Here is a 24,923-nt window from a genome sequence, read left to right as displayed (position 1 = left end):
AATCCGTTCGGACGATACCGAAGCGAAATACCGTAGCTCCTACAGAAATGAGATCTCAATATATGATTGATCGAAAGGATCTCCATAAGAGGGAGCCACTTTTTCGAAAAAGAGTCATCACTAAAAATTGCTGTACCATTATACAAAATATCGTTTACTTTGTTAACCTTCTCTCTGTGTATGGGGTGCACATGCACCCCAGGTAGATAAAAATGAAAATCGAAAGTAGGCGAATGGAAAATTTCCATAGATTTTCAAGGAATATAAATCAGCAGCCTAGTAATAATGATACTATCACCTATATGTATAACGTATTTCTGAACATAGCAGTAAGGTCCTACAACAAAAGCAACATTTTAATTTGCCTGGAATACTTGTTCTAGATCCACGAAAATGACGACGAACCTGTTCGGTAGACCAGGAACACACTACTTGGAATCTCCACAGCAAGGCTTTCCTAACGAGAAATCAGCGGCACAAAAAGCGAGCCCGCAAAAGTTGACTGTACAGAATTCATCGGCCAGCCCAGCACAAAAGTATAAAGGGAATATCGTCTGGAGAAATGTGATCCTCTTCTTGTACCTTCACGTTGCCACGGTGTACGGAATATACCTTGCATTCACCGTAATTAAACTCTCTACGATATTGTGGTGTAAGTTGACTTTCTGAAGTATATTTTTCGAATAAAGTAGCAACAATACAACAAAGTGGGGTATATAATTTTATTACAGTAATTAATAGAACGGTTATAATATTTTTTTAGTGTTCGTTATATTAGTGAGTGGGGCACTTGGTGTGACAGCTGGCGCTCACAGATTGTGGTCTCATCGAGCGTATGAAGCAAAGTGGCCGATGCGATTTATATTAATGATTTTTCAAACGATCGCTTTCCAAGTAAGATCTGACCTCCACCACTTTTCTTTCAAATCATCGCCACACGGTATTTTCCATTATAACGAAAATAGTAAAATAAATATCGACATAAAAATAAAATTAATAGTAAAATAAATAACGGTAGTAGTACAACAGTTTCATTCATTGAGATTAGACAGGTTTAAAATTTGTTTAAAACATGAACGATTGTATACACACTCAACCCTCTTGTAACTCGATTGCGGATCTTTATCCAAAATAAACATTTTCTGCATCGATTGCAGCAATTACAATAGAAGCCACTTGAGATTCTTTTTCTGTTTTTTAATCAATTTAAAAGGTAATGTACAAATCAACAGACTTTAATATTTTCATTTTTCATTTAATTTACATTTTTGTCATGAATGCATACATTCGCATAACACGATGCAAAAATTGCGACAAGCCGTCTATAACACGGTTTCCTTACAACACGTATTTTCCATATAGCAGCACCACTTGATAGACAATCTTAATATAACTTGTCACGTTAACCTTTTTCCGACGAGCGGTTTGACCCGCGGAAGCCGGTTACCTTCGGGCCTTACAGGTGCTGAGACCAGGCCGCGTGCAAGCCGAGTGCACGCGGTCCGCCCGAGACAATACGAGACTCGAAGATTCGACGATTTCCTCACGAAAGCTAAAGGTTCGGGCGCCAGGCACCGCAAGGATGCCACACGAAAAGCAAAGCACTGCTCGAGCTCGGAGAAGCCGAGGTCGAGAGCCGAATCTTCGAGATACGCGGATCGAAAATGACGTCGCGACTAGGCCAGATGGTTCGAACACGGGGTGACTAGGACAGCCCTCTCGGCAGGACGGATCTCACAGGGAATCGAATAATTCGACTACGATATGGTCTCGAGCTATTTATTGTAACAGTCGTTAGTTTACAAAATCAGCGGCCACGTGGCCGAGACCCGAGAGCCCGCGCTCTTCGTACAAGATAGCGAAAAGATGGTCGTTCGCCGCGCGGTTGTCCTACCGATGTCGCTCGCAACGATACCGCTAGCAATTACCGTCGTTTCGTTCGCAACGAACTTCGGAAACGCGAGGCGCAGATGACCGGCGAACTGCGAGACTGCCGCGATGACTTCCGCACGTGAATCGCCCCGACGCGTACGTTATCGATTACGCGATCGAACGCCGACGGAAAGCATACGCGCCTCGACAGGAGACACAGGATTCGAGAAACGCGAAGATACCGAATTGAATTACTCTCACGAACGCGACTCCTCGTAAGACACTCTTTCGCACGCAAGTTACAGAGGAAAACTCTCCCGAAATATTCACGAAACCCTCAAAGCATTCCGAGAGGAATGCGAGCGAATTATTGAGGACCGAACGGGAAGCGTTCGTCCTCGCACGACGAAGGTCGAGCCGGCGCGCAACGAAAATACCGAATGGATCACAAGTGCGACTTACCGCTTCTCGTGGGGTTCTGATTTCTCGCTGTTTGACAATCTGCTCCCGATAGAGCCAATGCTCGGCCGGACTAGCTTCTGAGCACGCCACGGAACCCTCAAACTGGGACACTTTTCTCTGAACGTCGTACAAACTCGCGGCGCGATTACAATGGCGAACACGTCTGTAATTTGCGATAGCCAGCGCGACAGTGATCCATCGATTTTCGGCCGCCTAGCGGATCGAACACGGTTCCCCCCACTCGACCGCTTTTCCGAATTGCCTATGGCGTGTTTCCACGGCGTAACTCTACGGCACAGGAGCGTACCCTCTTCGCGCCCTAGGGCCCCGGGCAATCACGAAATTGGTCAAGGAGCTTATCGCTCACTTGACCAGCGGAGGGGCTTCCTCTTCTTGGCTGCGAGGGCACCGACCCCGGGGCAGCTCTCCCTTGATGGGGCGAGACGACGTCAGGGTATTCCGTCGGTCCGTATCGGACGAGATGTTCGAAAGCTGTTGTCCTGGCGACGCCTCCGGTTTGCTTGCCGAGTGTCCTCGCACCAAGCTCTAATTTCTCGAAACGGCCATTCGCTTTTCCGTCGGGCGCTTCCTGGCCTTGGGGCGACTGTTCGTTTCCCGTGACAATTCGGCCGGTCGGTGGTTCCTTCTGGGCGTTCCATATACGGCCCTGAAACTTGCCGTTCTCGGCACGCGCGACAGATGTCATTAGGAGGTCCTCGATAATATCGGGATCTCTTAGAGGAGCGCTCTCGAATCCTGTCTCGGTACGTGTCCCATTAGAGGGCGGTCCGGTCCTTTACCGTTCTCGAACATACGCGGAGTTACCGGAGAAGGGACGTCGCAAACGTTGCAACGTCACAAACTCCTCTGATTAGCATTAGGTATTTCTAAGATTTTCTGGACACGATACGGTTTCGACGCGATACGGAACGAATTAACCGTGTTCTAGGAGGATCGACTGTATTTCCTAGATTTTTCCTTGGCAGTAATCTACATTTCAATGGCTATTCTTGCAGAACAGCATCTTCGAGTGGGCGAGAGATCACAGATTGCACCACAAATTTACTGACACGGATGCAGATCCACATAACGCGCAAAGAGGATTCTTCTTCTCGCATATGGGCTGGTTGATGGTCCGTAAGCATCCTGAGGTATTTAAGAAAGGCGCCACCATTGACATGAGCGATCTGAAAAATGATCCTATCGTGGTCTGGCAGAAAAGGTAAGAGATGATTGAATTTCTTTCAAAATTGTTCTCGGATAAATGTTAAATATGTCCACAATTCACACATGTTGTACATACACGATGCCTCAAAAGTGTCGTAGTTTCTTGAAAGGGGTCTTTCTTGACGTCATTTGAAGCAACGTTTTCCTTTGCAAAAATGTTCTCCGCCGCTTTGTTCAAAAGTTATTAATGAAAAACAGCTACCTTGGAAAAGTTACCCCTTTCAAGGAAGTGCAACATTTTTGGGACATCCTGTAGAATTTATTAAAAGGTTCCATCCTAACCATTTCGATGCCCAGTCGAAGAACAAAACAAAGTGAAAAATTTGTTTTACAGTATGATTTCGAGGGATGGGCGGGTACCCGAAGTCGGGTCGGCCCGGGAACCCGAAAATTTCGAATGTCATAGATTTTCGGGGTTTCCGAATCAACTATTAATTACCCGACTCGATTTCAATAAACACCCAACCCGACTGTAACCCGAATTACTGGGTACCCGCCCACCCTTAGTGATTTACCACAAGAGGCGTTGATTCGGTTCAATAACCCGAACGGTAACTGGTTCCGTTGACACGTTCGATACATATATTTATCCTCCAATTCCAACAGGTTGTACGTCATATTGATACCGCTGATCACCTTTATCATCCCGATGTGGGTACCTTGCTACTTCTTCGGCGAGAGACCATTATATTCCTGGTATGCAACCATCGCGAGATATACTCTGTCTTTGCACGCAACATGGTTGGTGAACTCCGCCGCTCATATGTGGGGAATGAGGCCTTACGACGCGTGAGTATACTTTATATTTCTTTCGTAATCAAGTATTATATTGTAGAAACACATTACTATCATGTCACGTGAAAACAAGTAATTGCACGTGGCATTCTTAGAGTGTGAGCCAACAGATTTCCGAATACAGTAGTACTACAGGGTGCGTAAAAAGTATAGGTGTTCGATGCCGTCGCGATAGTCCAGCGACCAGCTCGGCGAAGATGAGCACCGTTTACAAATATTCAAACGAAGACCACTGTTTAGGTCACTTTTTTGACAGTCCCCACTCAACGAGCATCGACTCTCGATATTCCGCGCGACGTCGATTGCGCTCTCTTGCCTTCCGGACGTGTTAACGAAAGCAACATTTTGTACCAGTGCGAACAAACCGTGACCGTTAACATAAATCGTGTCCGCGATTTATATAGTCATTCCGCGTGTTCGGGCTCAACCGTCGGCTGCGCCCGACAACAAGCGGGAGCATCGACCGAGCGACCGAAGGATCGCCGCGGTCTCAAAACAAACTCGCGCTCTCGACAAAACGGTCGCCCGCACCGGGCGTTTTCAATTTGAATTCGCCGATCGTTGTCGAACCGCTCGGCAACGGGTCCCCCGCGACACCCCTTCACCGCGCCAGGAAGGCGGTGATATATACTCCCCGCGCACCGATGCGCGACGAGTTTGGAAGTTGAAAGGCGACGCGTATTTAGACTGTTGACGAGTATAGTTAAAATCGTTCAAGCATCGCGCTCCCCCGACGCGATTATCGCCGAGAACGAAAGCACACCCTGTGTGCATGTGCATTCGCGTCTTCGCGGTTCGTACAAACTGTAAATAGTGTTGTAAATATACGTGTCAAAAGTCTACTGTCTCTCGTAATCGTCCCGTCGTCCACACCGGCAATTCCCGTCCCGAAACCGACGGAACATTTGGTCCTTCGAGCCGGATTACGAAGACGATCGAGAGAAGGGAACCCTGTTTCCCCGCACGTCGATCACGCGGTCGATCGACGCCCTGCGCTTCGTGGGTCGTCTGACCATTATCTCCAAACTCCACCTGAACGAGAGGAAGTCCCGGTTAACTGCACCCGCTGCCAGGTCCTGTACCGGACTTAGCCGAGATGGAGGAACTACTTAAAGAGCAGGAGCTCGTTGTCCGAGGCATCACGAGGATCCTTCCCAACTACAAAAAGGTGGGGAAGGAAAATTTCAGCAAGGCAACAGCGGAGGAGCGCCTGCGACGTCTGCGGGTCGAGTGGGAGCGCTGCCAGCAGGTCCACCTTCGCCTGGAGATCAAGGCCACCGTGAGTTCGTCGAGTCCCAAAAGGTCCCGCCAGAGACCTCGGTAGGCACATCCACCGTCTGGGAAACCGACGAGAGCGAGTCGAACAGCACGAAATTGACGCGGATCGATATCCCCAAATTCGACGGTCGTTACTCCACGTGGCCGACCTTTTTTGACTTGTTCACGTCCCTGGTCGTGAAGAACCGCACCCTCGACGATGTGCAACGGTTGCATCACCTCAAGGGCGCGTTGGAGGGAAAGGCGGCGTCCGTGGTCTCCCATGTTAAAGTGACCGCCGCGAATTTCGCCCCCGTGTGGAAAGCGGTCCAGTCGCGCTACGAAAATAAGCGGATGGTGGTCGGTGCATTAGTGAGGGAGCTGTTACGCTACGCGCCGTTGACCGACGTAGGCGGAGAAGGCCTCGCAAGCCTACGCGACCGAACCGCGGAAACTCTGGCCCATCTGGCCAATTTGGGCTGCCCCACCGACCGATGGGACGATCTGCTCGTCCAGCTGATCGTCCGAAACCTCGACCCGAGATCTCGGGAGGAGTGGGAACTGTCACTCGGTGCGTCTCGCGAACCCTCCACCTACAGCGAGCTCGACGAGTTTCTCGAGGCGCGCGTCCGAGCGTTGGAAGCAATACACGTCGCTGCCGAGGAACGACTCACCGCGACGGAAGAACACGCGGACGCAATCGAAACCCCCCCTGACCAATCGCACACAGACGCGATCGAAACCTCCTCTGTCCGATCGCACATGGTTGCAACTGCGAAAACTGCGAAGGTCCAGTGCCCCAAATGCAGGAAGGAACACTTGCTGTTCCGCTGCCCGGTGTTCAGGGCCATGCCTACCGCGCAAAAAAGGGACCTCGTAAAAAACCGCGGTTGCTGCTTCAACTGCCTCCGGACAGATCATTCCGCGAGTAGTTGTCCCTCTGCGTCCCGATGCTCGCAGTGCGGCAGGCCGCACCACACGACGCTGCACCAACCCTCATCGACCCCCTCGCCCCCCGAAACGGTCTGGAACCGCGCGAAGGGAGAACTAGATCGCGATGAAGCTGCGCTCCTCAATTGCACGGCTCGCCCCCCGGAGCGTACGTCCCGCGCTGTACTGCTCGCCACCGCGATTGTATGGGTCGAGACACGGGACGGAGGGACACGCGCAGTACGAGCCCTCCTGGACCAAGGGTCGGAGGCGACCTTCGTCTCCGTGGCCCTCGTCCAGGCCTTACGGCTGCCCAAGCGGCCCGCAGCGATTACGGTAAAGGGCGCCGGGGACGCCCCAGTGGGCAAAGTGAAATCTCGTGTGAACATCACAATTCGAGGAGCTGATCGGGCGACGCCCACGTTCGCGATGTCGGCCCTGGTCCTTGCAAGGATCACGTCCTACGTTCCCCGCCTCGAGACGGACGTCAGCGCGTTTCCGCACCTACGCGACCTGACCCTCGCGGACCCGGACCCGTCACGGTCACTACCGGTGGACCTCCTCATCGGCGCGGACCACTACGGCGCCCTCCTTTGTTCCGGTTTGCATCGCGGGGAGGTAGGAACCCCAATTGCGCAGGAGACCGCATTCGGGTGGGTCATCTCTGGGCCCACGCGCCTACGATCTGATTCCCCTCGTACGATCACGACATCCCTGCACTGCTGCATAGACGACGACCCGAGGTTGCGGTTTTCTGGGAAATCGAGGAGGCGACTCCTGGCTCCACCGTCCCTCCCGATGAGACAAGGCGCGAGAAGCACTCCTAGGCCACCGTGGCACGGCGGGCGGATGGCCGATACGTAGTCCGCCTCCCCATGCGCTCAGTGCGCTCCCTCCCCCTCGGTGCATCCCTTTGGTGCTGACCGAGGGGCCCGAAACGAAGGCTGGGCACCTGACCCGGGGGACCCTCCCCCCTCTTCGGCGACGGCACAGTAGCGGGCGAAATGCATCGCGCCGCGTCGCATCACCGTGCATCACGGCGGGCGGCACAACCGGTGGAGATCCGTTCCAGTCCGCTCCAGTCTGCAGCGGTACACGGCGGGCGGCGTATGCCCGTGTACATCTTGCGCCACTGTTGTACAGCGTTTGTAAAGAAGTTTTTTTTTCTTGTATATATTTGTGTTTAGTTTTAAGACTTTCGTCAGCGGAGCTGAGGCGGGCGGTATGTTCGGGCTCAACCGTCGGCAACAAGCGGGAGCATCGACCGAGCGACCGAAAGGACCGCCGCGGTCCCAAAACAAACTCGCGCTCTCGACAAAACGGTCGCCCGCACCGGGCGTTTTCAATTTGAATTCGCAGATCGTTGCCGAACCACTCGGCAACGGGTCCCCCGCGACACCCCTTCCCCGCGCCAGGAAGGCGGTGATATACAGGGTGTCCCAAGACCCCTTCGACTCCGGGAAATGGGAGGTTCCTTAGGTCATTTGAAGCAACATTTTCCTTGGCACCAATGTCAGCCGGGGCTTTGTTTAGGAGTTATTAACGAAAAATACGGACCAATCAGAGCGCGACCTAGACGCGCGATGGCACGTTCAGCCCGGCGCGCCGGGAGATGAGCGTGGTGTAACGCCGCGATGCCGTAACGAACAAGAGTTTCTCGAGATTATGTGAATCTTCCCCGATTTGGATGAGCTTTGAATATGTTGTCAAGACCATCATTCTGAACAACATTTCCCTTTACAGTTTTTGTCGGCCGGCTTTAGTTTACGAGATACATAATTGTAAAAACTTGTAATTGTAAATCGATCGATAGTACTATCTTCTACCCGATTTGGATGAGCTTTGGATATGTTGTCAAGACCATGATTCTGAACAACATTTACCCTTTACAGTTTTTGTCGGTCGGAAGAACTTTACTTGTCAATTCATATGGGTGGATCTCTTTACCCGACTTACGGCAACGTTACCCGAACGAGGGAAAAAGCAGAAACTGATTGTATTAAAAACTCACGTATTCAGCCGTAAATCCATTTGCTGCTTCGAAATGTGTGTCACTGGGTCACTCGGTGACGAACTGTACAGATGTCTTCAGGTATACGACAGTACCGAAAGCTAAGGGACGTACGGCCAGGTCGACGAACTGCACAGCCGGTGGTAAAAGGCCTAAGGGATGCGCGGTCAAGTCGACGATCCAGAATTTCACTTTCACTTTCGAATCGATAAATAATTCGTATGTTTATTTCACACAGATGCCTTGAAATTTTTCCACACTCACAATCACTGTTCACATTTGTCAACACATAGTTATGCACTAATAATAATTGCCATATCCCTTGTCCTGCTGCACAAATCACAACAATCAGGTAATGCAATCACTAGACTGCGGATTTCATGCATTTGTAGCAAACATGAGTAGGTGCATTTTAAGACACTAGAGAGATTAAAGTAATTTCAGAACACCAATGTATTATTTTCAACTTCTTAAAATGATCACAGTAAGAATCAAATATCTGTCTGGCTCCTGTCCCTTGTAATAGCGGCAGCCAACTTTCATTTTACATAAAGATCCGCAGTCTAGTGATTAGATTAAATAATCGTTTAATTAGTTTAAGCAATTATTATTAGTGCATAAGTATGTGTTGACAAATGTGAACAGTGATTGTGAGTGTGGAAAAATTTCAAGGCATCTGTGTGAAATAAACATACGAATTATTTATCGATTCGAAAGTGAAACTGAAATTCTGGATCGTCGACTTGACCGCGCATCCCTTAGGCCTTCTACCACCGGCTGTGCAGTTCGTCGACCTGGCCGTACGTCCCTTAGCTTTCGGTACTGTCGTATACCTGAAGACATCTGTACAGTTCGTCACCGAGTGACCCAGTGACACACATTTCGAAGCAGCAAATGGATTTACGGCTGAATAAGTGAGTTTTCAATTCAATCAGTTTCTGCTTCTTCTCTCGTTCGGGTAACGTTGCCGTAAGTCGGGTAAAAAGATCCACCCATATGAATTGACAAGTAAAGTTCTTCCGCGACCGACAAAAAGTCTAAAGGAAATGTTGTTCAGAATCATGGTCTTGACAACATATCCAAAGCTCATCCAAATCGGGTAGAAGATAGTACTATCGATCGATTTACAATTACAAGTTTTTACATTTATCGCGTAAACTAAAGCCGGCCGACAAAAACTGTAAAGGGAAATGTTGTTCAGAATCATGGTCTTGACAACATATCCAAAGCTCATCCAAATCGGGGAGGATTCACATAATCTCGAGAAACTCTTGTTCGTTACGGCATCGCGGCGTTACACCACGCTCATCTCCCGGCGCGCCGGGCTGAACGTGCCATCGAGCGTCTAGGTCGCGCTCTGATTGGTCCGTGTTTTTCGTTAATAACTCCTAAACAAAACCCCGGCTAACATTGGTGCAAAGGAAAATGTTGCTTCAAATGACCTAAGGAACCTCCCATTTCCCGGAGTCGAAGGGGTCTTGGGACACCCTGTATACTCCCCGCGCACCGATGCGCGACGAGTTTGGAAGTTGAAAGGCGACGCGTATTTAGACTGTTGACGAGTATAGTTAAAATCGTTCAAGCATCGCGCTCCCCCGACGCGATTATCGCCGAGAACGAAAGCACACCCTGTGTGCATGTGCATTCGCGTCTTCGCGGTTCGTACAAACTGTAAATAGTGTTGTAAATATACGTGTCAAAAGTCTACTGTCTCTCGTAATCGTCCCGTCGTCCACACCGCCAATTCCCGTCCCGAAACCGACGGAACACCGCGAGTGTCTTGTACTCATATCAGGCCTCGCGAGAAACCAAATAAACTAATCGTTGCGAAACATTCAAAAGTGAACTTTTCTTCACAACACGTGGCAACCATCTCGCAGTCTCCTCATCCGAATCCAACCAGCTTCCAACCGAAACAATAGGTCATTCGTCATAGGAGTGAATCTACACCTCTGGATCGCTGGACATTTGTAAATGAAACTTGCCGCAAAATTGTTTATACCAAAGAAAATTTATTGTTAAAGTTCACTTTTACATCAGTACATCAACAAAAACAAAATTTAAAATTTGAAAGTATACTTTGCATTAGTATTTAATAATCTGGCATTAGTATTATTACGTACATCTATTGAACATATGAGTAGAAACCTGTAAAATTCTTCAAAGTAGGATCCTTGGGCGTCGACACATTTTTTCCAGCGCGATTTCGATGCTTCGTATGCTCCCTGGAAGGCGTTATCTGGAGCCTCTCGTAGTACCCTCGTCGCAGCCTCGTCGAGCACTTCCAACCAAAACTTTTCCGTAGATTACGGGGAAAACAGTAAACGGTACTTATTAGTTGGATCACAACACTTCCTCAACCCCCGTACAGTCCTGACTTGTCTTCTGCCGACTTCTTCTTGTTCCCAAAAATTAAAAATGTGCTAAAAGGATGCCATTTTGAAAGCGTGGAATGCGTCAAAGAGGCTGTCACGAGGGTACTACGAGTGGTTCCAAAAAACGCCTCCCAGGGAGCACACGAAGCATGGAAATCGCGCTGGAAAAAATGTGTCGGCGCCCAAGGATCCTACTTTGAAGAAATCTAAAGGTTGGTACCCATATGTTTAATAGATTTTTTTTTTTTAATTTGGTCGCATTACTTTCCGGACACACCCTGTATAACAATGGGTATAAGGTATTCTTTCATATTTTTAAACTTCAAATCCATTAGTTCAAACCATTACTTTTTATACACCCTGTGCATATACAGTGGGTGTATAAAGTATTCGTACACCTTCCAAAAACGAATAACTTTTTCTAAATTCCACCCAACACCTTGAGTTTTTTTGAGACGTTAGAAGGTTTAGTTTATAAGCTAATGTGTAAATAATCTTTTTTTTAATCTTCTCGATTTTTAAATTTATTATTTACCGCTTGACTGGTTCCAAGGAGAATCCCTTAATGGTGGCGATAAAATTATATCAGCTATAGTAACAGAGACCTTCGCGACAACTACGGAGGAGGACGTTGTATAAACGTTTAACACTAAACCTACCGACCACTAAAAATGATTAAAATGTTATAGCTTATAAAACTGACGAGATTATATAATGAAAATGAATGAAAAATGAAAATAAAATATTAGCTGTACAAAATACGTTCTCAGCCTTTTTCATGAAAATAATGGTTTATTTACTTACTATAAATCAAGGTATATTTTAATCGGGAAAGTAATCTCCGTTTGCTTCCACACATATCTTCCACCTGTCATTCAGGCAGATTGGGAATTCCTTGCCGGTAAAAAGATGGTGGTTTTGTGTCGATAAGTCGGTAATGGAATTTTTTATTTCATCGAACGTTTTGAAGTGGCTATCAGCCAAATGATGTTGGAGCGATCGAAACAGGGGAAAATCCGATGGAGCCAAGTCTGGTGAATACGCTTGGTGTGGCAAAACTTCCCAGCCCAACGAATCTAAAGCATCTCTGGTCAATTTTGCATTCAATTTGCATCTAATGTATCTAGTAGCAAGCTCCGATTGTGTTTGGCAAGGATCTTCGTCCAGCAACTGCTCAAAATCTTCCTCTTCAATTTTTTTGGTATCCTGCTCTCTCGCCATCCTCGAGATCGAAGTTTCCACTCCGATACCTTTGAAACCACTTCTTCACGTTAATGATGGATACGGCATTCTCTTCCAATGCCTGACAAATCATCTCCTTCGCCTCGGAACTGTTTTTTTCAATTCGAACGGGAAAAGCATACAGTGACTAACATAAACGTTACCCATTTTGCTCAATGTGTTCACGAAGTATATTTTAAGGTTATGTTAATTTGTTGATTCGGAAAAATAGTCTACTAGGTTGGTATTATATGACGCTATACTTGGAAGGAAAATTTTTTCGTTCAAATATTCAGTACAGTTGTTTTTATTCTCAGGTCGAGAACTTATTTGTATTTGATGATTTGACCAGCAGTGGTAGATTTAGTGTTAATCAGCACCAAACAAATGACATTTTCTTTTCAATTGATCATTATTGTGAAAAAATGTCTAATTCGACGCGTTTTCTTAAAATTCTGCAGATCAATCGGGCCAGTCGAAAATATCGGCGTCGCCATAATTGCTCTCGGCGAGGGCTGGCACAATTACCACCATGTGTTCCCATGGGACTATAAAACAGCCGAATTAGGAAACTACAGGACGAACTTCACCACGGCTTTCATCGATTTCTTCGGCAAAATAGGCTGGGCGTACGACATGAAAACCATTCCTTCCGCGGCTGTACAGAAACGGGCAAGTCGTACCGGTGATGGGTCGAAGTAAATATTTCAATGAATTCAGAAAATTTCATTTTTCTTCGAATGTTATACATTAGAAACGTAAACTGTATTGTACATAAGCTTCTATGTAACATATTTGACATAAGCTTCTTCGTTTGCTCAACAGATACGGCCAGGCGCAGAAACATGTTCACAGTCACGAGGGTGCGAAGTGGGGTTGGGGAGACAAGGACATGGATTCCGAGGAGATCAAAGAAATGGAGATCATAAACAAATCCAATTAATGTAATTGCATTCAAGGGATTTTGCGAGAATACTAGGATGAGTTCTCGTGCTAGGGATCGGGTATCGAAAGAAAAGTGATCAATCGATCACAACGTCAATTAATATTTATTATATATAGTAATATACACGTGCGAATGGCATGTGTCCAATTTGCGCTTCCCCGTAGCCCAATAATAACAAAAAAAATTAAAAATTTTAATGTAACAAATTAAATTTTACTAAATGTAATATATTAAATACTATTAACCTCTGTTGAGGTTACTCGTGGTCGATCAGTAGATTGTTCGAGCTTCTCGTATACTTGCACGTAGTGTGCTGACTAAATTTATTCTTCTCGAAGGACCACTCCCCACAAAGGGAAGAACTAAGTTGAAATGCGTTGTAAAACAATATACTTTATTGCTACTAGCTAAGAATAAGTGTGAACTCGACTGCCGCTACAAGTTGTCTAGAGATCGGTGTTACCAAGTCGACAGTCGGAAAGAATCTGCTTCAGCGCACGCCGTACAAAAATCAAGAAAGGGCGCCCTTTCCCTCTCCTTTACCATTTTTACAAAGTGGGGGTATCCATGGGAAAAGGGGCGAGTCGCGAGATAAGCGTCTTCGAGGAACCGGCCCACGAGTGGACCCAGAAAAATATACAAGTGTTCGAATTTCGGCGCCGTGGCGACGACAAGCCGGCACTCGAAGACGTGACATAAACAGTCGCAGCTATGTAGCACTAAAGTGGTGCCCCAGGAACTAAACTAGGTGTAGAATTTCGGCGCCTGGCCGATGACGAGACAACCATCGACGAAAGATATAGGCCAGGCGGGCAACTAAACAAAGGATATCTTATTCTAAGGAAACCGCTTACATATCTCTAAACAACCTCAACAAATGAGTTGCCTGTATACAGGGTCTACGCGTTGAGTTATGTCACCATTTTTTAGGCATTTCCGGTAGTGCAATTAAAAAATGTTTTAAACAAAAGTTTATCAGTACTTGGTGAGCTACATTTTCGCATATTCTTAAATCTGAAAAAATGATTTTTACATAAAAAAGTAAAGGTCACCTTGACTTTTTTAAATGGCACCATATGTTTTGGACATCATAGGATTGTTTCTGACGTCGAGACGAATTTAACAGTGTACTGTACTATGACTTTGAAATGACCTCAAACTTGAAAACTTTGTGCAAACGTAATTTTAATGAAAAATTATTGCTTCTTATATACAGGGTGTTTACCTACAGGTGGGAGAAAATTTAAGGGGTGGTTCTCGACGATAATATAAGACGAAAATGAAGAATAAAAAAATTGCGATTTCGGCTTCGTTATTTAGTTATTAACAATTAAAAATCCGCCTAAAATGCTGCAACACTTCTAACAAAAGTATACGTTGCGTACGTCAGACAGGCGCGCGACAGTCTCGTATCAAGTGACAAACGAATGGTCTGTTATCTTTGGCTTCTCCTGTACCTTACAATTTATCTTAATATTAGCGAAAACTACATCTATCAATGTTTTGCTGTCTTTCGTGATCCTCGTTGGGTCATCAACATATTGCTTCATACCTAAACCTAACATTTCTGTTTTTAACTTTTTTGTATAGTATGAGTCAGCCATTAAATTTATATTAACGTCCCCTATCAATATACATTTATCTTTTAACAATAATATGTCCATTGTATTCACTAAAAAATTTATAAAGTCGCCGTCAGACGCACTCGGCGAGTGGTACACCTACGCGATCATTCCTCTATACAGGCTACTTTTCACTTTTACTGCAATACACCAACAGTTTGATAATACTCATCTTTATGAGCCATTAGACTTTGAGCATTTAAATACATAATTTCTTCCGTCTGTGGTTGCTATATCGTAGAATCCCAGCCGGTTCTCTTTTTTTCTTCTTCTAACGCTCTGATATACAGGGTGTCTCAAAATTAGGTCCGGAGCCGAAAATGGGAGGTTCCTGAGATCATTTCAAGCGACATTTTCCTTTGAAAAAATGTCGTCCGCGGCTTCGTTAACGAGTTATTAACGAAAAACACGGACCAATCAGAGCGCGAGCTAGACGCGTGCAGCCCGGCGCGCCGGCAGCCGAGTGTCGGTGGCACGCCGCGATGTCGTAACGAACAAAAGTTTCTCGATGGTGTGAATCCTCGCCAATTTCGATAAGCTTTGGATATGTTGTCAATACCATGATTCTGAACAACATTTCCCTTTACAGTTTCTGTCGATCGGCTTTAGTTTACGACATTATTGTAAAAATTTGTAATTGTAAATCGATCGATGTACTATTTCCTATCCGATTTCGATGATCTTTGGATATGTTGTCAATACCTTAATTCTGAACAACATTTCCCTTTACAGTTTCTGTCGATCGGCTTTAGTTTACGATATTATTGTAAAAATTTGTAATTGTAAATCGATCGATGTACTATTTCCTATCCGATTTCGATAATTTTTGGATATGTTGTCAATACCATGATTCTGAACAACATTTCCCTTGACGGTTTTTGTCGATCGGCTTTAGTTTACGATATTATTGTAAAAATTTGTAATTGTAAATCGATCGATGTACATACTATCTCCTCGCCGATGTCGATGAGCTTCATTTCAAAGGAAAAAGATATTTAAAACATCGAATTTATAACATATTTCAAAGTCATCGAAATCGGTGAGGACCCACATCATCGGCAACTTTACCCGAACGATAGAAGAAGCACAAACTTATTGAATCAAAAACTCACTTATTCAGCCGTAAATCCATTTGACTACCACATACAACCACCACACTTTTACATAATTGTTGAACTCGTAGCACACTTTTATAACTCGTATCGATATCGAACGAAATTACTTACTCCGACGCGGAAAGAGTTCGATGCTCTTCGCGATGCCGCGCGAAACTGTGCTCTCCCAGCGTACAATGTATTCGATGAAGGCGTCGTTTAAAACAAATGAAATCGTTCCCAAGGAGATATTGATTTTTCGAGAATCATATGATTCTCGAAAACACCGATTCGAAGATTATGTAAAAGTGTGGTGGTTGTATGTGGTAGTCAAATGGATTTACGGCTGAATAAGTGAGTTTTTAATTCAATAAGTTTGTGCTTCTTCTATCGTTCGGGTAAAGTTGCCGATGATGTGGGTCCTCACCGATTTCGATGACTTTGAAATATGTTATAAATTCGATGTTTTAAATATCTTTTTCCTTTGAAATGAAGCTCATCGACATCGGCGAGGAAATAGTATGTACATTAGGGTGGTCCTTATTTTTTGACCAACGAATTTTTTTCACGACGCCCCCCAGAATGGTTCTCTTTGGTGAGAAAAAAATTTGTGCAAAATTTAAGATCGATCGGATAAAAGGATCACGTGGCGCATTTAAATTGAAAATTTTGAAAATTTTGAAATTCATCGTAACTATAAAGTATTATATATCGTTGGATTTGTAATTTTTTTCTAAATAAGAATATGGAAAAATTATATGACCTTAATTTTTAAAAAAATAACGATGACCTTGAAATTTCGAAAATTTGATTTTTAAAAAAAATTTTTTTTATGCCATTATATTTACCATATTGAACAATGCAACTTTTTCCTCTGACATTTTTTCGTAGAACCACAAATAACAGATATTTAAACATATCCATTTATTATCTATGACCCAATATAATTTATTACGTTACCTCCAGATGTACCCCGTGGACCTTAAGTCCACTTTTTTACAATTTTACCTATCTTGAAATTCATAAGCGCACACCCGGGAAACAGATGTAAACCCTCGTTAAAAATTTTATAACAACCCGTACTTAAACTCCCACTCCTATTCCTACTCCTATCCTTACAAGTTTTTCCACCAATTACTTTCAACTCCATCAACCAATCATCACGCTTTTTCAAACAAACGACATCCACACCGAAGTAAGATTTAGATGTATCAGAGAACCACCGATTAGATCTGTCTGAGCTAACGAACTGTAATCATCAGTATCGAGTAAGCGAACATACAACCTCAAGTGTTGTCTTTGATCAACTATCACCTCAACTTACAAAATCGGACTCGTGATCATCGTCGTTCAATCCAGATTTGGCAGACGCGAGACGTTACAGTAGTCATACAGGAAGACTACTCAATTTCTATATAAATTGAGAAGCCCAATGGAAAGTAGAAGTCGCGAAAAACTGTTCTTATTAGAACATGATGAAAGTCAGATAATTGACGCTAAGTTGCCATCGAAACGACAAGTTTTAGGAGTGCTATTTTATAATTTGCGGAAAGTGAAATTGAACCTTCGGTCTAGTGCACACCTTGTTGTTAAAGAAGTGGAGGTGTTGTGGGAAAAGGCCAAAATTCCAGTTCAGTTAAACAGTCGCTGCGTCGAGAAATTGGAGTCATTATACCACAAGTGGAAGGTCTTACAAAAGAGTTGTAAACGACGATCCCAGACACAAGATCAACAGGAACAAGAGTTTCTTGATCAATTAGTGATCTTTTAGTAGCGGCGATTATTATAAAAAATTTGTTATTTTACCAACTAATGTGGCCGATCACATGCAAGAGGACATTTCAGGTTTTATATCAGACGAAAGCCGAAAATTTTTTAGTAGATTTAATATATTGACAGAACTTTTAAAAAAAGATCCAGTAGTTTGGCAAGATGAAGATTCTTACAAACTAGGTTTAGATATAGTTAAGGCTTTACCTGTGGTCAATGATTCGGCAGAAAGAGCCGTTAAGCTAATACAGGATTACATACAATCAAATTTTAGCTCGCAATGAGGAAGAAAAGCAGTTGGTACTGCAAATGGTAAAAGATTACCGCCAGCAATATCTTGACGCAACGAAAACAACAATAGCGAAAAACATGTAAATCGAACGTCGAGGGTCCGCAGCACAGGCGAACCACACAGCTACCTCCCTCTCAGGGAAACCCAGAGGGGTAGCGTCATAAAATACGCTGGCAGCGCGGGTCCTTACAGCCACTTCAGGTCTGAGGACCCGTTCTTCCAGTGACTTGTCAAGTTTGGATTCTCTCTCTAGATTTTGTATTGTTTGTCTGTTCATTTAATAAAATGCATTCTTGGCGAGCGGCTTCACCATTGATCGGCGTATTATTTGGTGACCCGCTCTGTCCTTGCCATCTTAAAAGCGGATAGTCTTACATTAGAATATAAGAAATAGTTCCTTATCACTATTCTGTAGAATATATTCAAAATATTCATTCACATGTATAGTACAATAGTACAATACAAAATGACATATCTCTGTTATTTGTGGTTATACGAAAAAATGTCAGAGGAAAAAGTTGCACTGTTCAATATGGTAAATATAATGGCACAAAAAAAATTTTTTTTAAAAATGAAATTTTCGAAATTTCAAGGTCATCGTTATTTTTTTTTTAATTAAGGTCATATAATTTTTCCATATTCTTATTTAAAAAAAAATTACAAATCCAACGATATATAATACTTTATAGTTACGATGAATTTCAAAATTTTCAAAATTTTCAATTTAAATGCGCCACGTGATCCTTTTTTTCGATCGATTTCAAACTTTGCCCAAATTTTTTTCTCACCAAAGAGAACCATTCTGGGAGGCGTCGTGCTTTGTATCTCGATAAAAATTTTTCGCCAAGTATAGCTTAGGTCCACCCTAATGTACATCGATCGATTTACAATTACAAATTTTTACAATAATATCGTAAACTAAAGCCGATCGACAGAAACTGTAAAGGGAAATGTTGTTCAGAATCATGGTATTGACAACATATCCAAAGCTTATCGAAATCGGATAGGAAATAGTACATCGAACTATTTACAATTACAAATTTTTACAATAATATCGTAAACTAAAGCCGATCGACAGAAACTGTAAAGGGAAATGTTGTTCAGAATCATGGTATTGACAATATATCCAAAGCTTATCGAAATCGGATAGGAAATAGTACATCGAACTATTTACAATTACAAATTTTTACAATAATATCGTAAACTAAAGCCGATCGACAGAAACTGTAAAGGGAAATGTTGTTCAGAATCATGGTATTGACAACATATCCAAAGCTTATCGAAATCGGATAGGAAATAGTACATCGAACTATTTACAATTACAAATTTTTACAATAATATCGTAAACTAAAGCCGATCGACAGAAACTGTAAAGGGAAATGTTGTTCAAAATCATGGTATTGACAACATATCCAAAGATTATCGAAATCGGATAGGAAATAGTACATCGATCGATTTACAATTACAAATTTTTACAATAATGTCGTAAACTAAAGCCGATCGACAGAAACTGTGAAGGGAAATGTTGTTCAGAATCATGGTATTGACAACATATCCAAAGCTTATCGAAATTGGTGAGGATTCACATCATCGAGAAACTTTTGTTCGTTACGACATCGCGGCGTGCCACCGACACTCGGCTGCCGGCGCGCCGGGCTGCACGCGTCTAGCTCGCGCTCTGATTGGTCCGTGTTTTTCGTTAATAACTCGTTAACGAAGCCGCGGACGACATTTTTTCAAAGGAAAATGTCGCTTGAAATGATCTCAGGAACCTCGCATTTTCGGCTCCGGACCTAATTTTGAGACACCCTGTATGTTGGACACTCTACACTCACAGCCTCGTGTTCATCGTTTATTTTTAGATTGTACATTTTAATTTTGTGCATACAGTTCACACATCTTTTCTTAGTTGTCGTACAGTCATTCGCTTTATGATTTCCTGCACATTTGAAGCATGTTTCTTGCCTTGTACAATTTTTGGCAATATGATAATATCCCTAACATTTGTAGCATCTCTTGACATTGAAGTAGTCGAACACAGAACACTTTCTCCATCCAATGTTTATTTTTTCTTTATTTAACATTCGCTCGTGGGTTGCTTTATCTACTTCAAGTATTAACGAACCTTCTTCTTTTTTTCGCTCATTGACATTCTTTCTCTCTTTAATAATTTTTTTCACTACTCTTATGTGGAATCCTTCCTCTTCCCTATTAATTTCATTCTGTTTTAGTATTGCATCTATCAGGTTTTCGTCATTCAGGTTCATTTCTTCTTCATTAACATTTACAATTTTTATTTTCGGTTTCCTTTTCTTCGGCTCTGCAATTTCAAAATCCTCTCCTAGCTTCTCACAAACTGTGTCTTTCAGTTTTTTTATCTCTTTCTCACTCTCACATCCTAAGATAATCGACCCTTTGCCTCCCTTCTTAATTTTTGTTATTCCTACACCTAAGTTTTTGATGTCAACTTTTTCTTTTACTAATTTCTTGGTCGCTTCACTCTCTTGGTCTTTCTTCGGCTTGACAATTAATATGCTTTCCTTCTTCTTATCTTTCGCTGCATCGCTATAACTTTTTATTTCATTCTCTGCTTTATTTGTGGTATTATTTGTGGTGATCACCTGTATGCTTCTTTTTAAATCTTCAATATCCTGTTTAAAGCTTACTAGTTCCTCGCGAATTATTTGTTTGATCACCGTCTAAATTTCACTTCTGCATGTTATTTCATCTTTTATATCCTTCACTGTTTTAATCAGCCAGTCTATTTTAATATCCATATTTGATTGTTTGCTGGTATTTCCCGACGTATCACCTGTTGATCCTGTAGATCCAACTGATACAGTCCTCTCTCTGTCAGCGACCGTCCTCTTCCCGTCCACCCTATCTCTCTCTATTACAATTTGATGGAATGGACCTTCACACTTTATATATTCCTGGCCCTTATAGGCCCTATGCTTAGAGACGCATCCCGGATGATAAAAGTATTGAACACAGGTCTTGCACTGCACAACCACACTCTTCACTTCCTTTTTACATGCAGAACAGTAGTATTCTGCACAGTCGACTTCACTCATACCTTCTTTACCGACTTCTCACACCAAACTCTGACAACAATCGCCTAATTAGTTCCCTTGATTGCCGTGACCGATAACGCGACCACATGGGCCATGAATGGACGCCTGATGATGTAGCACCATACGATTTTAGAAATCGAATTTCACAGTCATAGCTCAGCACAATCCAACTGGGTAACACTCATAGATACGCCCGTTGTATATCCGCATCCGTATGCAAATTCTTATAATTTTGCACCTTATCTAACTTCTCCAAAATGTCTGTCTTTTCTCTAGCGATGCGACATGCGTCCGCACTGAGAGAGAGAGAGAGAGAGAGAGAGAGAGAGAGAGAGAGAGAGAGAGAGAGAGATAGATAGATAGATAGATAGATAGATAGATAGATAGAGAGAGAGAGAGAGAGAGAGAGAGAGAGAGAGAGAGAGAGAAATACCTCCTAATTGCATTGACAACATTTTAAACTTCGTCGTGGACGTTTCAATGTACTCAGAATATCAGATGTACCGAACGATCGGTATCATCGACATCATTCAACCGGGTGCACTTTTCCGATTTAATATTCCGCATTTTTTAAGAACGAACATTCACACAGATATTTCGATCCGAAAATTGAAAAAATTCTTAGTGCGAAATTTCTGAGGAGAGGATATCTCGATTCATCTACTATTTTAAAAAATGCGACACTGTTTACTTCCCTAGTCCTCAAAGGATTTTGGTAATAGAATTAAGAAGTATTTGTCAAAGTTATCTCTCTCTCTCTCTCTCCCTTCCGCGTTTATTGCTCAAAGTTAGTTTCAGAAATTATCATTCAACATTGTGGAATGGATGTACAGGGGATACCACACAAAAAAACTCATTGACAATAGTACCTCCATGGTAATGCGGAAACCTATTGATACGGGTGTCGCCCTAATGCGCCACGCGCAGTTCATACGGTCTGAGCTAGGTACGCGCCTGAGCTGCCTCGAGGACTATGACCGTAAAGGAGGCAATGCGGCGCGAGCCGAGAAAGCGCTGAAAAGTTACCTCCGTGCCGACCACTGGTATATACAATACAATATATATATTGTCATGTCGCTTAGCTTTCGGCAGAACCGAAACGTACGCGGCACCGGGTATTTACATTTAAAAGGGAATAGTGTGTGTGTGTGTGCGTCTCGCTTCCAGGATTGCAAGGATGTGGGATTCGCCTTTCAGTAGTCAAAACACTAGATGAATGAGAAAGATCGATATAGGGCGTTGTCTCCCTCAAAAGTCCTACTTTTTTATTTACGAGGCGTAATTTGCATTATTCGGCAGCATGTAGCTATGAAAATAGCTAGATGCGCAGTTGTATGCTTCCGAATAATGCAAATTCCGCATCGTAAATGAAAAAATAGGACTTTTGACGGTGATCGCGCCCTAGATTCATCGTTTATCTAGCGATTTTGACTACTGAAAACCCCCGTGTTTGTATTATCGAGAAATGAGAAGGCGAATCCCGTACCCTTGCAATCATGTGGAAAAAGGTGTCTATACCCCCTTAAGTATTTACAGGGCTAACGGCCGGGCCACGCTCAGCCGCACGATACGTGGACCAGCCGGGACAAAACGGCCGCTCGCGGATTCTGTTTTCAGAAATAATGTGCCAAACACGGTACGGTGTCATACGATAACCTAAAATACCTCACGAACATATACAGCAGGCATGCACAGTTCTTTGCTCTCAGAGCGGTTCCGTGCTCCTAAGCGGCTCTCGTGCGCTCTCAGAGCCGTGACCTAGCTCGGACGTATGGTAGGGGAACCCACTAATCGTGACTTGTATACAGAGCACGAGAGAAGACGAGTGGGAGGGGCGTGGGGAAGTGGAGAGCGCGCCTGAGTGGTCAGACTACAATAACGTAGACGCCGCCCCCACTCTCACACTCTTTCGTGGTCCCAAAGCGCTATTTGACTATTTTGAGAGCGACAGAGCGAGTCCGATGTATACAAAACGGGCGAGACAGAGCGAGCGATCAATCAATTGCAACAATCAATTGCTATGGTCGGCGTAGCGGCGTAAAAGTACATACATAGTATGTTTGTGGCAATACCTGTCCCTACTCCTATAAACAGCAGGAGCCACGCGTGAGTCGAAAAGTGTGTGAGTGTCATCCGCGAGACTAGGGAGCGTAGACTCGTATTCACAGGAGAGTTCGTTTCAGTAGACGGGAACCAGATTTTCCCGAAACTTGCAATATTTGGAGATGACGTATCCAAATGTATTTTAGCAAAGCAGTAGCGTGCACTTCTCAAGATTTTCCGAGAAAATTGCATTGAAAATCGGCTTAATACTACTAATCGGTAGGTTGCTGGTTCGAGTCCCGTTTCCGATATTTTTTTTTCTTGAAATTGATACCTACCACAATTTTAGTCTTTTAAATCTATTATTTATAAGTTATTTTTATTTTTTAACTAGAATGTTTTTTATTTGTAGACGTTGGGAAATAAATCGAACATAAAAATAATGTTATACATACACGATGAACCTAAGAATGTTATACATACACCGTTTCGTATACATCGGACTCGCTCTGTCGCTCTCAAAATGGTCAAATAGCGCTTTGGGCCCATGAAAGCGTGTGAGAGTGGGGGCGGCGTCTACGTTATTGTAGTGTAACCACTCCGGCGCGCTCTCCACTTCCCCACGCCCCTCCCACTCGTCTTCTCTCGTGCTCCGTTTATAAGTCACGCTTACAATTAGTGGGTTCCCCTTCCATACGTCCGAGCAAGGTCACTGCTCCGACCCTGCGCATGAGCCGAGTCGAGTGCTCCGACTCCCAAATCGTCCACCTGTGCATGCCTGATATACAGGGTCCTACGTGGGGAAAAGGACAGTGCATTCCCCGCGGGAAGGTTTCTCGCAGGAAAATAATACCAGAAAAAACCGGCAATACATACTTCATGGAAACCGGCAGCAGCCAAATTTAAGCCGGCGCGATTACAAAAACAAGGCGACAGGTATTCGGCCGCTCGCGCGTATCTTTCTCGTATTTCTAAGCGTTCGCGTTGAGACCAGCAGTTACAAGATTGTCGCGTAATTTACAACAGCCTTTTCGGCACTAGTCGGCCGCGCTCCGGTGGAATTCGCGACTCTAATACTTGGCTGGTCGAAGGAACGAAGCGTCCTTCCACCGGGGAACGTCTGGAGGTTCGCTAGTCAATCTCACAAAAATCGACTCCGATACGAGTCCTCCGAGAATCCCCGACTTGGCGTTACAATCAGACGACGGACAATCAAAATTTCTTGTTAAATCCCGACTCGTTCGGGTGTTGACCGACGGCCTCGCGTCTCCCGCGGTATCTCTTGTACCGGTCTCCGGCAACGCATGTGGTCTTGTATCGCGACGCGAAAACAGAACTCGCCAAACGCCCCCGAGCCCACATGAATTGGTCATAAAATAAAATTTATGGCCTGGCCTGCACTTACCAAACGGCAACGATGGGCAATCCTTGGTTTCGGCAGTTGCAAAACTACAATGGTATAACGTCTAATTAGGGCTACAGCCAACGGTACAGTTACTCAAAGTCAGTTCTCTCGGGAACGCGGAGGCGAGGCGTCCCCCTACTCCCTCAACTATTTCCTCCGGCGCGGCTCTCGGGCCTATCGCGTATGTTTTCGCGGCGGGGACGAATCCCACGTTATCGGCAAAACAAAGATTTTCGTGACGGGGTTGACGTGAGCGGTTCTGGCAGTGGACCTAAAGGACTGTTTAGTTTGCGACAGCCTCCGTCCGGCACCAATGCTTAAGGATAGGGCGACGGACATCGGAAGTATCCGTCCGGTTTCTCTCCGAAATTTTTTTTCGCGCCGGGCCGTATCCGTCAGGTCATAAACTCTCGACGAGGGTCGCGGCTGCCTGCTGTGCGTGGCACAAAAAAAAGGTTTTTATGTGCTCTACAACTCCTTAGGTAAACTATCGGTAGGTCTCCTTTATAACATAATGAAGACGGAAA

The 24,923-nt window shown here is 44.2% G+C and overlaps 1 protein-coding gene across 1 annotated transcript; it reads left to right on the top strand.

Annotated features, from left to right (window-relative positions):
* The first annotated feature begins 383 nt into the window (after positions 1-383).
* Positions 384-17,409, top strand: LOC143211653 (acyl-CoA Delta-9 desaturase-like). The gene is made up of 6 exons (XM_076429502.1): positions 384-652; positions 764-894; positions 3,351-3,556; positions 4,168-4,350; positions 12,612-12,848; positions 12,976-17,409. Exons 1-6 carry the CDS (start codon positions 394-396, stop codon positions 13,091-13,093), a joined length of 1,134 nt encoding a protein of 377 aa, XP_076285617.1. The 5' UTR covers positions 384-393; the 3' UTR covers positions 13,094-17,409.
* The last annotated feature ends 7,514 nt before the right edge of the window (positions 17,410-24,923 follow it).

Source organism: Lasioglossum baleicum, chromosome 8 (assembly GCF_051020765.1).
Source record: "Lasioglossum baleicum chromosome 8, iyLasBale1, whole genome shotgun sequence".
Lineage (NCBI taxonomy): Eukaryota > Metazoa > Arthropoda > Insecta > Hymenoptera > Halictidae > Lasioglossum > Lasioglossum baleicum.
This window is presented reverse-complemented; position numbering and strand designations above follow the sequence as displayed.